Genomic DNA, 15,423 nt, shown 5'->3' with positions numbered 1-15,423 from the left:
GGGTTAGGGGTGTGGGTTAATACAAAGCAAAATCCTGACACCGGGGCAGTCAGGCAGGAGGTTGTTTACAGCAGACTTGAAGCACCACCTTTGTTTATCTTAGCTAGCCTAGGGGTTGAGACTGGTAGGGGAAATAACCTCAGAGTTAACAAGGCACCTTTCTTTTGTTAATCATCTCCCCTCCGGGCTGCTTCAGCTGCAGCCCAACAGTCTGTAGCCCAATTTATCTGTTTACCTAACTTGTTCCTTTCCTCCTGTGAAAGCAGCTTTCTGCTATAGTACTAAACTGGGGGGGGGGGGGGGGGGGGGGGGGTGCTTCCACCCTGAATATCTAATCTTGTTTATTTCATATGTTCTATATTGGGGCTTCTGCCCCACCTTCTCTATACGTATTTACCTAATCTTGTTTACCCAAACCAAGGTGTGAGCATCCTATAGCTTTGTAATTCTTTATGCCTTGTTAACCCATTGGTATAAACCCAGGAAATTTCTAAGCTTATTTCCCACAACTTTTTACTTAAATTTTACCTGTGTCATTCAGAGTATTTATCCACTTTTCTGTTAAACTGAAGTCAGATAAAACCTCTGCCCCATTTTGCCTGAAGATTGCTTCATATTACTAATAACTGATATTATTGTGTTTTGGAATGTCTGGACAACATGCCTAAGCTAAAACAGATACACTGTTGTTTTTAAGGAAGTAAAGTTGAAGTTTAAAATTCTTTTGAATCTCTATAGAAACAAAAATGTTCCAGTAAATCACAGAGACTTTTGGTATGCAACTTACACACTATACAGCGTATCGGAAAAGACAGAAAATGAAGAAAAAATGAGTGATAATGCTAGTGCAAGTTCTGGCAGTGACCAGGGGCCCTCCAGCAGGCAGCATACCATGGTGTCCTTCCTCAAACCTGTCCTTAAGCAGATAATTATGGCTGGCAAGTCAATGCAGCTGCTGAAGAACCTGCAATGTGCAAAGAGCACCACGTGCCAGGACACAGCCAGAGGTAGCAGGTTCCTTTTCCATGTATCCCTCAGCATTCGGGCAATTACTCTGTCTTCATTTTTGTCATCCTGAAATATGTAATTATTTTGTAGTTTGAAAATTATCAAAGCCTTTTACTTTCATGGAAATTATCACCTTGTTACTGCTCCTAATTGAAAAGATTATCCTCGGTGAAAACTTTTAGCACTGTTTCAAAGGCAGTGATTGCAGTGATGATAAGTTCCACATGCTTTTTCCTTAGTCTGGATTCCTTAGAACTGGTCATTTAAAAAATAAATCTCTAGCATTTCTTAATGCAGTGCAGCATTTAGCTGTTGAGGACATAAATGTAAACCCTGGCAGATATGAATTTGTTGGTTAGCAGTTTAGACTTGATCATAGATTTCAAGAAAATCTTGATATAATTTATGGCCTTTTTTGATACAATTTAAGCAAATACTTCAACTTTTAACAACTGACTAAAAAGATTTGAAAGGTGTATATAGCCTTAATTGTTTCTAAATCACCTTAATGTTACATTACTTTGAATTGTTGTATTTACTTTAAATAATATTTTCATTTTGTGGAATATTTCCTTTTTGACTGAATAATAAAATGTAATGAGCTTTCAGGACCACTGTCAAAAGTGTTTTCCCGATGAAATTATGACTCTTATAAGTATTATAGTGCTGTCCAGTATGGTGGTAACTTAACTTTTAAGCACCCTACTTAGGGTGTTACTCTGTTCAGAAAAAATTAGCTCATACTTTGTTTATGAACTTTGCAATTATCTAACAGGGTATAAAAGTATTTAGTTGTACTGTACTGTGGAAGTAAAGAAACAGGGATAAACTCTCATAGGCCAAAGGAAAAATACCAGACTATATTAGGATAAAACTACCTAATGCTACTTAATATTATTTACAGGAATATAGTTCACCAAACATATTTCTTTGTTTCAGATGCAGAGAGAAAAAGCTTGTATACCCTGTTTCTGGAATCTGTACAGTCGCGTCTTCGACATGGAGAAGATTCCACTGCACAGGTCCTCACTGAGCAGCAGGCTACCAAAGAGAACCTAATTAAGATGCAGTCCATTGCTGAAAGGCATCTTGAACTGGATGATGTTCACGATCCCCTGCTGGCAATTAACTTTGCAAGGTGATATATACCTGCAAGATTTTAGATAATTGAAATGGCAGAATCTGTGCAGTATTTAGTAACTGTTAATTTCTGCTAGTTAGGGCTTTCCAGCCTTAAAAATAAAAACCTTTGTAGCTTATCCTTTCTAATGAATGGAATGCAAGAGGGCACTGTGTTCAATTTGGCCTCCTTGTTTGTGAAAGTCCATAGACTACCTTGTGTCCTACATCCATGGGGAGTTGCTGTTACTCATACAGAAGATACTTCTGAAAGTCTAGGTCTTGTGCAAGCATGTCACACAACACACACACACACACACACACACACACACACACACACACACAAACTCTCTACTTAAAATGTATCTTGGCCCTTAGGTGGTTTTAGGCGCACCATGCCTTACTGTCTAATGGCCCTTATTCACCTCATATACTGCCTGAGACGCAGTGGCTAAAAAGACCTACTCAGTATTTGACCCTTAAGGCAGAAGTGGTTGAAAAACTGTTTCACTTAAAGGATATTTGGGGTGGGCGGGGGGAGTTTCTTTCTGTAATAGTTGGTAATTTTAAGACTAAAGGTAAAAATGGGACTCTGGAGTTTTGCTTTTAAGGGAATTCTGTTGATAGCAGCTCATAAAAAAAAAAAAAAAAGACTCACGTTTTTATCCTAAAGGTTGTATTTGGAACAGAGTGACTTTCATGAGAAGTTTGCTGGTGAAGATATATGTGTGGATAGATCATCAGAATCTGTGACATGCCAGACTTTTGAGTTAACACTGAGATCTTGCCTGTATCCTCATATTGATAAGCAGTATCTCGAGTGCTGTGGAAACCTCATGCAAACTCTGAAAAAAGACTACAGGTATAAAGGAGTAGTTTAATTTTGGAAGTAGTCAGTAGTTTATTGCACTTTAAGAACAATTGAAATTATTTTAAAACCTATGTTTCAAGTTAATTTTTAATAAAGTAGGAAATGAGTATGCAATAAATAATTTTGAGAGAATCAACTAGCCATCTGTGTTTCACACCATTATGTTGTGAAATTTAATCCTTTATTTCTGAGACTCTACCCCAAAAGAAATACAGAAAAAGCTTGTTGCACAAAAATGCCCATCTGAAAGTTTGCTGTCAGAGGGAAGAGCATGAAATTACTTAGTAATAGATGACCAGTTCTTTAAATTATGGCATATCCATAAAAATGGCATATCCATATAAGCTATGGCAAATCTGTCATGTATGAAGTTTATAAAGTTTATGTTTCTCCAGAGTTTTAAATAATGTAAAATGTTCTTAAATCTTAAAAAGGATATATAATATGGTGGGAACTATATTTTTTCAAATGCATAGAAAAAAAAGACTAGAAAGAAATATCCCAAATATTAACAGTAGAAATTCACTATGAATAGCAGGATTTGGACTGACTGTTACACTTTTTTTTTTTAGTTTATTTTATTTATTTATTTTGAGAGAGAGTGCGCGTGTGCGCAAGTAAGCAGGGGAGGGGCAGAGAGAGAGAGGGAGAGAAAATCCCAAGCGGGCTCTGCACGGTCAGCACAGAGCCTGATGTGGGACTCGAACCCATGAACCATGAGATCATGACCTGAGCTGAAACCAAGTGTTGGACACTTAACTGACTGAGCCACACAGGAGCCCCTAGATGGTTACACTTTTTTTACTTTGGCCATCTTTCTACAGTGTTATAGAAAAGTAACATTTCTTTCTATTAAAGGCAAACATATACTATTTTTATTATTTTAAAAGTCTCTAAGAGGTGTTAGTATTTTGGGATTTTTTTTTTGTTTGTTGTATTTCTGTTTTTAGTAAATGTAGAATGTAAAACTCTTTCAAAATTAGTAGTATACAAAATCTGCTACTGATCTAAAATTCTGTCTCATGAGTGTAAGATCTTTCTGTAGCTTATTTTCTCTCCATTTAGATTGGTTGAGTACTTGCAGGCCATGAGAAATTTTTTCTTAATGGAAGGTGGAGATACCATGTATGACTTCTACACATCAATTTTTGATAAAATAAGAGAAAAGGAAACCTGGCAGAATGTGTCTTTTCTTAATGTTCAGCTTCAGGAAGCAGTAGGACAACGTTATCCTGAAGATAGTTCACGGTAAAATATATCACCTTTTTATTTTAAATAATATAAAACAATCCATGTGTAATAACTCCTTTGTGAATTCTTACATACATCATTTATTCCTCACACTAACCCTATGAATTTTAACATTATTTTTCATATTAGAAAACTGAGGCCAAAGGTAGCTACATGACTTAACCTACTAAGCAAGAAGTGATGATGAGCTGGTGCCATGTAGACTGTCAGGGTCTGATGTCCTCCCTCATAGGACAGTGTTAGCCACTGGGTGTGGAATTTCTCTGCCCACTGGCCTCACCCTCCAGCCAAATGCACTGGCCTTCTTACATAGGAGTCTTAGGCAGTGTTTTGAAACAAGAGCAAAATTCTCAGGGCCTGCTGAGGCCTGAGCTCCGGGCCTCATAGACCTTCACTTCTACCACATGCTGTTGGTCAAACCATGTCCTAGGCCAGCTAGGTTCAGTGGTGGGAAATAGATTCCACCACTTAATGGGCAGAGTTGCATGTTTTCAAACTGTTAGGTGAGCTTATCCCCAACTGTGGAGCTAATCAACCCTTTCTCCCTGTCAGTATGCCTGCTGAACAACTCACCCAGGTCTGTGGGTTGGTGCCATCAAATCTTTGTGAAGCAAAGACTCATCTTGTACGCTGCTTGGCAATCCTTTTTCCTGTTCCATGTCCCTGTTCAGCTCTCTTTCTCAGCTCCCTCAATGGTCCTTCAAAAGTAATAGTCATAATAATTAACATTACATGCCAGACAAAGCATTCTTTCTCTCACAACCACACCCAAGTTCCCAACCTACTACTTAGTAGATTATTTTTATTTTTAATTTCTTTTATTTTTGTCACTCTTATTACCTTTAATTCTTCTATAAAAGCAGAATTTTCATCAGTTATGTGGTTAGTAAAAGCAGGGTGTAACAGCTGGATTCTTTCCATAAGAAGTAATTGGTACCCAGCAATCCCCAGAGGGAGCTAGAGAAAGTTGTTTTTCACTACCAGCAGAAACTCATGAACTTGTTGTATTTAATATGTTGCAGTCTATTACACTTATTTTTGTTGCTCAGACTGTCTCATTTTCACCCAGAGGGAGACCCTTCATTCAGCCCTAGTAATCTCAGAGAGCATTCTTACTTTCAGGACTAGATGTCCAGGCTTGTCTTGTGCACCTCCTGCTAGGAGCAGTAGTCCCATTTAATTGATGGCTTAAAAAGCCCTTGATCTGGTGCCAGAGTGTTCATCAGTATTGGATTGTCAGTACTTCTGGGCTTAGTTGACAGAGCTGGAAAATATGTAGGAAGAAAAAATCATAAGCTCATATTGATATTTCCAATTTATATTAAAGATTCATTTTTCACTTCTTTGATTTTCCTTTGTATTTCTTCCCTTGAGTGCTTACTAATACATTGATATAATCAATGGTTTTATTCTCTAAGTAACAGTTCCAAAGTGACAATAATAGCAACAAGCCCACTGAGAGTTTAAATTAATGCTTGTGATTGTTTTCTCTTCCTCTACTATCAAGCCATCAGAATACTGTATTTCAAGGTCACTTGGAATAATTCTCCATGTGATTATGCTACCAACTTAATGTAGGGTCAAGTTCATTTGTTTTAGTTTACTTTCTACTTTTAGGAATTTCTATTTCTGTTTCTTAAGTTAAAGTCATTGGTACAAAAGGAGATCTGTCTAGGGAGCTGCTTCTCTTGAGAGGGCAAGCTTTTACTGTCTGGTTCATTTCTCAGCCTCATTTCTAGTATGTGTACACATATAGACACATCATGTTCTCTCTCCTACCACACTTTACATTTCAGGGATTCAGAATATTTCTGGTTTGCCCAAGAGCTATACTTTCCCTGCTTCATAGCTTCCTCTAGTTATGTGCACTTCCATTTGCATGGCCTGGCAATGGTCTGCTTTCCTACAAAGTCCTGCCTGGCCTGGATTGGTGTAGCACCCTATGTCTGCTTTGTGATTTGCTCTGGGCTCTGAGGAGAGGGATTGACTTTCTTTCACCTGCTTGGCATGGTGATGACAAATAACGTATTCAGTTAGTGCCTTCTGAGTACTTAGTGGATACACATGTAACAAATTTATGGGCTAAAAAAATTCTGACTAGTGCCTGTGACATGGAATGAATTGGTTAATTTATAAGTCACATGCTACGTTTTCCATCTCTAGTTGTAAGGCTGCCTCCCCACCTCCATGGTACACTTAAACCTTCCATGGTCTGCATCCCAGTTTCATCACTTGATGCCCCTATAATTGTGGGAGAGTTACATCATTTCCTAGTCTTCTGACAGGACTACTCTGAGGATTAAATGAGTAAGGGCACTTAAGTGCCCATGTAGTGCCTGGTGCAAGGACATTTCCTTGCATATTTGTTGATTATTTCTATTGAGGGTTACTTTCAAAGCATCATTAGGAAAGAATGGATGAAGCAGTGTGCAACACCTTTGCTTTGGAAGCAGACCCATTCTTGTTGACACACTTGCATACACACTCTTCAAGGCAAGGAGAGCAACCTCCCCCCCACTATCTTCAGCAGAGGGTCCATCTTCTGAGCCTGAATTTTAGCCTGAATTTTATCACAATTAAGCACCCAACCTATTACCATTATATTTTCTTCCCCAACTTCATCTTTTTTCCTAATTAACTTACTACACTTAAGAGTCTCTTCTCTTTCATAGCAAAACCCATTGTTTAAAAACTTTGCCCCTCTTCTAAAACCAAATTCTTATTCTGGAATATAGGCTAGAAAATAGGACTTTATTTAAATATTTGCATTCCTTTTATGAAATATGTCTTCTTTGAAATACGTAAATAAAATAAATAGTAAAATGCTAGTGGTTTTTTAGAGTTTTTTTTTAATGTGAGCATAGAATTTTCACAAACTAAAACTGAAATTTCTTTATCTAGTCTGTCTATATCTTATGAAAATGTTGACACAACTAAGAAGAAACTCCCTGTTCATATCTTAGATGGTCTAACCTTGAGCTACAAGGTATGTGCTAATACATTTAGTAAGAACATTGTTTTCTATTAAAATTATAAGGTACAAGTAATAGGTTACTTTCTACTCTAATTTTCTGTTTTTGTTTTCATAGATCCCATGGCCTGTGGATATTGTTATAAGTTTGGAATGTCAGAAAATTTATAATCAGGTGTTCCTTCTCTTATTGCAGATAAAATGGGCAAAATATAGTCTGGATGTTTTACTATTTGGTGGTAAGATTTGTTTGCAACAGATAAATTATAATTTAATTTTAGCCCTGAAAAAAAGAAGTAGGTGATCTTTGGTCATTTTTTATGTATATACAAGTGCCCAGATGACAAGTATTTATAGTAACAGTTTTACAGATGTCAGAATTAACTTCCCTGAATGAAATACCAGGGAATTAGTACTGCAGTCAACCTGAAATATAGCAACTTGATTAGGAATTTAGCCAGAATAAATATTCTTAAATTATGCAAAAATTTTTAATGACAAGTTACTGGGACTTTGCATTTAAATTTATTTTTTTAATATTTTTTTTAACGTTTATTTATTTTTGAGACAGAGACAGAGCATGAACAGGGGAGGGTCAGAGAGAGAGGGAGACACAGAATCTGAAACAGGCTCCAGGCTCTGAGCTGTCAGCACAGAGCCCGACGCGGGGCTCGAAATCACGGACCGTGAGATCATGACCTGAGCTGAAGTCGGACGCTTAACCGACAAGCCACCCAGGCGCCCCGCATTTAAATTTAAATGACCGAGGGGCGCCTGGGTGGCGCAGTCGGTTAAGCGTCCGACTTCAGCCAGGTCACGATCTCGCGGTCTGTGAGTTCGAGCCCCGCGTCGGGCTCTGGGCTGATGGCTCGGAGCCTGGAGCCTGTTTCCGATTCTGTGTCTCCCTCTCTCTCTGACCCTCCCCCGTTCATGCTCTGTCTCTCTCTGTCCCAAAAATAAAAAAATTAAAAAAAAAAAAATAAATAAAAAAAAAAAAATAAATTTAAATGACCGTGATAATCAAGGTGATAAGGGGGAACTTTTCACTGCTTTACCTTCCAGAGACACTGAAGGCATGGTCCCTGATGTGACTCCTGTAGAGTGCCCTTTGCGGGTTGATGATGACACCAGAAGTCCCACCCCTGTGCAGTGGTATGGGTGGGGCCTGAGTAGATGTTCTTCCCACCTACTCTGATTTTGCATCTTATACAGAGCTAACTAGTACTGCTGGAAAACCACAGTTCAGAGAAGGACTTTTATGTGAAGAAGACACAACTGTTCAATTTGGACCACAGAAGGAAACAGTAAGACAACAGATTCATCGTATGTTCCTCTTGAGAGTGAAGCTCATGCACTTTGTGAACAGCTTACACAACTACATCATGACCAGGGTTTGTGTCTGGATTACTTGTGATATATTTATAGGTAAAAAGCCCACAAAATACTTGTAGACTGTAAGTGTGAAAATAGCGCATATGAAATATTTGATCATAAAATAACATGGCAGTGGCGGAAATATTTTTTTAAACATTCCACAGAATGTGTATCTTGAGACTCCTGTCCCTCCTGTCCAGCAGCCTCTTGGGAGAGGCATACCCAGAGCTCCTCTTTTGGAATTGCCTTTAGAACTTGTAGTATAGCCCTCTAAACTTTATTAGTGGTTAACAGATCTGCCCCTGGAAAATGGCTTCAAATTTTAATAACAGCCAAAAAATCTGTCAGGCTAGTGTGGTATATAAGGAGATAGATGCAGCCAGATTATTTTTTTTCTCAAAAACAAGAGGCAACTCATTACAAAGTAAGTGAAACTACTCTCATACACATCTTAAAACCAGATCTAGAGGAAGTCTGGAAGAAGTGTTCAGTTATTTGAATAGTGGCAGTATTGTTGGAAGACAGTACTCATTTGGGATTTTTTTTTTTAATTTTTTTTTTTAACGTTTATTTATTTTTGCGACAGAGAGAGACAGAGCATGAACGGGGAAGGGTCAGATAGAGGGAGACACAGAATCTGAAACAGGCTCCAGGCTCTGAGCTGTCAGCACAGAGCCCGACGCAGGGCTCAAACTCACAGACCGCGAGATCATGACCTGAGCCGAAGTCGGCCGCTTAACCGACTGAGCCACCCAGGCGCCCCCTCATTTGGGATTTTAAATGGTTGCTTTAAAAAACTAATTTGTAGTCATTCTGGTATAGAAGCTCTGAGACTCATTTTATTTGAAAGAAATGAAACTTTGAAGCCTGTGTTTTAGACATGATGCATATGGCAGAGGTACTCTCTGTTTACCATGCATTAGTGGCCTTCAGAGGGCCAGCCTTAAGCCCTTAATTATTGAGAGTAATTGGTAGTTTAATTTTTTGCTTAATTTGTTTCTTGTTTTCTAGTTGAAGAACATCTGTGCTCCTTTTAAAGAAAGACCAGTATATAAACATTGGGACTTTAAAAAAAAAAGAAAGAAACATATAAATTCAATTTACCTGATAATTGTTGTTGTTATTGTTGTTTTTTTTTTTTAATCAGTGCATTTGTCCCTCCCCACCAGAAACAGTCTGCTAGTCCAAAGTAAGGCATTCATTTACCATGCAAATGGATTTCCTAAAGGACTGGCATCTACCATTATTCTAGGATAAGAATTTCAACCTTTAAAGAAGGCACTTTGTGAGTTTTACAGTTGTAATTATTGAAGAAAGAATTTGAGAGGAGTAGAAGAGTTTGGTAATAAGTTTTGTGTCTGGCATACAAGTCCTCAAAGAAGTCTGCTGATTAAACTTTTCATCTTTCTCTTCCAAGATTCTTCACAGTACAGGACTAGAGTTTCAACATCAAGTCGAGGAAGCCAAGGATTTAGATCAGTTGATTAAAATTCACTATAGATATTTGTCCACCATCCATGATCGATGCTTGCTGAGAGAAAAGGTACATGAGATGTCACCTGCAGATTTGGCCAGTTGAGGCAGGAAGGAAGCTGGTCAAGGGAGATTGTCTCTGTATTTTGGAATTTTAAGGATATTCGTTAAGAAATGACCAGGTCAAGTGAAGTATGTGTACTATACTACTAGAAATTATACCTGAGAGAAACAAATGAGAACTGTATTGTGATCATCTGCACCCTGCTCTGTGCTTGGATTCAATTGGAAAATTGTGTCTGCAGTTGTGGAATAATAGTGTTTTAGTCAGGAAGTACATCCAGCTTAGTGAGAATATATGGGATTAAGTCAATTTATAGCCATTGGAATTACTTACTCCCTTTCGTTGGTGAACTTAAATGGTCACTTGCTTTGTTAGTCAGACTCTGCTGGTAATACTCCCGGTATCATAGGTGCATTAGATGTGTGACCTGATTCCATATCTGATTCCAAGTGCACTTATTCAGAGCCTAGTACCCTTCTTTATTTGATTCAAGGCAGTCTTTTAAAGTGTTGGTGTCAGTATCCAAACATAGTTACAGAGCCTGTGTTCTCTCTGTGGCTTTGATCTCCAGGTCAGTTTTGTGAAAGAAGCCATCATGAAGGTACTGAATTTGGCTCTCATGTTTGCGGATGGTTGGCAAGCAGGCCTAGGGGCATGGCAGTAAGTATGTAGCTTGTGACCATTTCAGCTTCCCTTTTAATTGGCTTCTTTCTGGAAGCCTTTTTTTTTTTTTTAAAGTAAGCTCTATGCCCAACATGGGGCTTGAACTCATGACCCTGAGATCAAGAGTCACATGCTCTACCAACTGAGCCAGTGAGCTACCCCACTAATGAGAGGAAGAAGAAGTGCCTTTTTTTAAAAAATACATTCTGGGAGCCTTTTTTCTCAATCTTGGCAATATATCATATGTCACTTATATTTAAGGGAAGAATTGAATGTGTTCACCTTAACTAGGCAGCATCAAGAAAGTGCAGTTTTTTAAGAACGGTAAAACCAGAAAAATATGAAAATTTAAATTAGAACAAATAAATATTCTTAGGTTGCATTCATGTATTCTTGTATAGGTTTTATTAATTATGAATTTCAAACATATACAGAAGTAGAGAGAACTGCTTAACAAACCCTGGTTGCCCATCACCCCATTTCAGCAGTTACCAGCAATGACCAGTTCTGTTTTGCGTTTACCACACACCCCTGTTCATACTTGCTGAATCATTTTAAAGCAAATTCTGGATGTTACGGTAGATTATAGTCCAGAGTCATATAGAAAGACAGATGCTCTGAAGTCAGAGTACAGTTGCGGAGCTCAGAGCTTGCTCTTCCTATGTAGAGTGCCATCCTCTACTGTTAACCTGAATGTACAGTTCAGTAGCTTGTCCTTGTCTTGTTCATAAAATTAATGTAATGATGATGCCTCTGTTACTTCTCAGAAATAAAAATACAAGTCTGGTTGACTGGGCTGTTGAAATAATAGCTTGTAAAAGTAAAAAGGGGAGAGTTTATGATCTAATTTAAAATCTTAGTCTATGGCTGTATCAGTCTATGGCTGTGTCTACAGTCTTTGGCTGTATGAAGAAACTAAGAGTGTAGGTAAAATTCATAATTGAAATATTATGAAAAAGGATGAAAATAAAAGTCTTATTTGTTTTATTATGGGTGTCTCAAAGTGTGTAAAGAACATTTTTCTTTCCATATCACTGTGAGATGGAGGAGAAAATAATAACACTCCTGCATATGCTTGGCTAAAATTGAACTGTTTCCGTTTCTTCAATAAGTAAATTATGAAGACAAAAACAGGGAGTGAGGAGGACTTAAGCATATCAGCCATTACAGTTTATGGAAATTAATTGATTCTGATTCAGACTTGAAGCAGAAGAGTGAAAAATTGCAAAAGCGATGTGAAAGTCAAAAGCTGACTGGTTATTTGATGATATTAAAAAATCATTAAGTATTTTCAAGAAAATGGTATTGTGGCTGTTTTAAAAGGCTGTTTTATCTTTACTATATACACACTGAAATATTTATGACTGAAGGGCTGTGATGTTTCAAATGTGCTTCACAGTATGGCAGGGCTGGGCTGGGCTGTGCTGAAGCTGGATGTGGTCATGTGAGTGTCCTCTGCGTTCTCTCCTAATGTATGTTCTAATACAGGGTTTTGTATCTTTAATGTATTCTTTGTTTCAAAAAGAAGATATGCTTGTGAAAAGTGAAAATACAGAAATGTGTAATGGAAAAGGGAACACCCCCAGTCATCCCAACTCCAGAATTCAATGCGACCCCACAGCAGCACAGTTTTATGTGTTAATAACTCTTTCCTTCAAACATTTGGAAAGCTTTTATTTTGAAGTGGGGCAGGAAATTTTCTATTTTATAATCTTTAGACTTAGGAAATTTAGCGAAAGTACATTTGAAATTATCCCAAAGATATTTTGTAGCCTATGTATTAACACTTTATGCACTTACTTAAATTAAAATTTACTTTCTTTCCTAGGATGGAATCTATAGAGAAAATGGAGTCTGATTTTAAAAACTGCCATATGTTTATTGTAACCATTTTAAACAAAGCTGTCTGTAGAGGATCCTTTCCCCATCGTGAGTATACCATGTTAAAATAATTTTTACTGCTTTTATATTTTCTTGTAGCTAAGTCTGCATGTTCTTGCTTTGGTACTAATCTCATGAAAAATTACAACTTTTCACCATTTCAAACCTGGAAAGTCCCTCAGCAGTTGTGCCATGCTTTGACTTGTTTTTTCAGAATTACAGTTGGTGAGTGAATATGAGATGTAAAACACTGAGACTAAAGATACTGCTTTTTACTATGTGATTTGTTATACCAGTGGATTTCTAGAACCACTATTAAGTAAAGCAGAAGGCAAAATAGATCTCAGTCATACTTTACAATTATACGTAGCCTTTGTAACTATTCCTTTCAAAAGATAGGCATTTTTTTAGCAATTTGAAAAATTCCCATGGCTGCCTCTTACACAGGAAAGTGCAAGCATGACAGTTCAGAATGCAGTGTGAAGCACAGAGATTGTGTCACAGGGAGAAGAGAGCTGTTTCATCTGTAGAACAAAGGAGAACTAGATATTTGTATTTGTAGAACAAATATCTAAACTAAAAGCTCTTTGCACAGTCTTTTTTTTCAAGTGGATAAAACAGTGCATTTTATTTTTATTAAATAAAATATTTAAAAATATTTAAAAAATATATTTTTTAAATGTAGTTATATAAAAAATTTTTGAGTTAAATGAAGCCAGAATTTATCTTGACCATGAAAAATTGTTCTGTGGACTAGATAAACCAAATAACGTACTTTGTTTTCTTTCTAATACATTTCCCCCCCCCCAGAATTGCCTTTACTCAATTGCTTAGTTTTCTGTGAAACTTTGTTATAGTTTTTAACATGTTCAAAATCTGTCACATATCAAACAGTATTTTCCTAGTGCTTCAATATAGCTTATCTGTCTGGTTTTTAATTTACATCCAAGTTAGTTAGCATATAGTGCAACAGTGATTTCAGGAGCAGATTCCTTAATGGCTCTTGCCCTTTTAGCCCATCCCCCCTCCTAAAACCCCTCCAGCGACTCTCTGATTGTTCTCCATATTTATGAGTCTCTTTTGTTTTGTTCCCCTCCCTGTTTTTATATTATTTTTGCTTCCCTTATAGTCCTCTGTTTTGTATTTTAAAGTCCTCATATGAGTGAAGTCATATGATATTTGTCTTTCTCTAATTTCGCTTAGTATAATGACCTCTAGTTCCATCCACATAGTTGCATATGGCAAGATTTCATTCTTTTTGATTGTCGGGTAATACTCCATTGTATATATACACCACATCTTCTTTATCCATTCATCTGTCTGTGGACATTTGGGCTCTTTCCATACTTTGGCTATTGTTGATAGTGCTGCTATAAACATGGGGGTGCATGTGCCCCTTTGAAACAGCATACCTGTATCCCTTGGATAAAACCTAGTAGTGCAATTGCTGGGTTGTAGGGTAGTTCCGTTTTTAATGTTTTGAGGAACCTCCATACCGTTTTCCAGAGTAGCTGCACCAGTTTGCATTCCCATCTTTACACAGCCTTTTTATTTTTTTTTTGAAAAGTACACAGGTTAATCTCTTCCTTTTTTCTACGTATTCCAATTATAATGTACTAATTAAGAGTAGCTGAACATTTTAAAAAATACTGTTAGAAATGTGTTAGAGGAAACATTGATGCATTTGTCCATTTTTGCATTGGGTGATTGTTATGCAAGTTTGTTATGAACTGACTCCAAATTCTGTGACATAGCGGACAAGAGTGATTTGTTCAGTGAAATGCCCAGACTTTTTGTCTTCAAAATTAAAATGATCTGAAATAGAAATAAATCATACTCTTTCAATTTGTATTTAATAATTATCATTTTATTGTACATTTAAAATAATCAATATATTAATTAAAAGTAGAAAAGTCTAAATACTTTCAATTCTGAAATCATTGAGGCCTTATTCAGACATTTTCAAATATTTAAACCTATTTTTTTAACCTTATGTTTATTCTTTCCACAGTGGAATCTCTAGCACTGTCACTCATGGCTGGCATGGAACAAAGTTAAATATCTTTATTGTATTATATACCTCAGATTTGATCTTCATACATATAATTCCACTATATGCAGCTGAGGAGTGGAAATCTCTATTTTGATTTATTTTGAAAACTGTTGTCTACTGTCTAAACAAGTACATTTGTAGGTATTTTCTTTGGAGATTATTGGATAGTATATAAATTTATGTGTATAAAATTGTATCAATAAAGTATACATAGGCTGTTTACACTTATATTTCCTACCATAAGCTATAGATTTATGGTGAATTATGTGAATTATGTCATTTTGAAATGCAATTATTGCTATTAAAAAAAAGCATTTTAAATTCTTCTATTCTTTTACTCAGTCACAGAAGTATTTTTTTGTTTTGATTTGAAAGTAAGAAAATGTGTGTATATGGGGGAGAGGCAAAGGGAAAGGGAGAGAGAATCTTTTAAAGTTTATTTACTCATTTTGAGAGAGTGCAAGCCAGGGGAAAGGCAGAGAACAGAGCCTGGTGTGGGACTCGATCTCACAACCCTAGGATCATGACCTGGGCCAAAATCAACAAGCTCAACAGACTGAGCCACCCAGGTGCCCCCAGAAGTTTTTTTTGTTTCTGTTTTTAATTTTTTTAATGTTTATTATTTTGAGAGAGAGAGACAAAGCATGAACAGGGGAGGGACAGAGAGAGGGAGACACAGAATCTGAAGCAGGCTC

General features: G+C 36.9%; 1 protein-coding gene across 8 annotated transcripts in view; it reads left to right on the top strand.

The window, feature by feature from the left end:
* TUBGCP5 (tubulin gamma complex associated protein 5) overlaps window positions 1-15,145 on the top strand; it is a 65,741-nt gene extending 50,596 nt beyond the window's left edge. For 7 of the 8 annotated variants that reach the window (XM_042941291.1, XM_042941290.1, XM_042941294.1 and 4 more), the window contains 11 exons: window positions 739-1,007; window positions 1,948-2,146; window positions 2,801-2,989; window positions 4,064-4,246; window positions 7,151-7,235; window positions 7,339-7,459; window positions 8,433-8,611; window positions 10,012-10,137; window positions 10,703-10,791; window positions 12,623-12,723; window positions 14,687-15,145. In XM_042941291.1, coding sequence (XP_042797225.1) covers window positions 739-1,007; window positions 1,948-2,146; window positions 2,801-2,989; window positions 4,064-4,246; window positions 7,151-7,235; window positions 7,339-7,459; window positions 8,433-8,611; window positions 10,012-10,137; window positions 10,703-10,791; window positions 12,623-12,723; window positions 14,687-14,733 — 1,588 coding nt within the window. In that variant the 3' untranslated portion in view covers window positions 14,734-15,145. The remainder of the gene's footprint in view (window positions 1-738; window positions 1,008-1,947; window positions 2,147-2,800; window positions 2,990-4,063; window positions 4,247-7,150; window positions 7,236-7,338; window positions 7,460-8,432; window positions 8,612-10,011; window positions 10,138-10,702; window positions 10,792-12,622; window positions 12,724-14,686) is intronic. The other variant, XM_042941293.1, reaches the window with a different exon arrangement.
* Window positions 15,146-15,423: the final 278 nt, after the last annotated feature.

The sequence above is a fragment of the Panthera leo genome, chromosome B3, assembly GCF_018350215.1.
Source record: "Panthera leo isolate Ple1 chromosome B3, P.leo_Ple1_pat1.1, whole genome shotgun sequence".
Taxonomy (NCBI): Eukaryota; Metazoa; Chordata; class Mammalia; order Carnivora; family Felidae; genus Panthera; species Panthera leo.
This window is presented reverse-complemented; position numbering and strand designations above follow the sequence as displayed.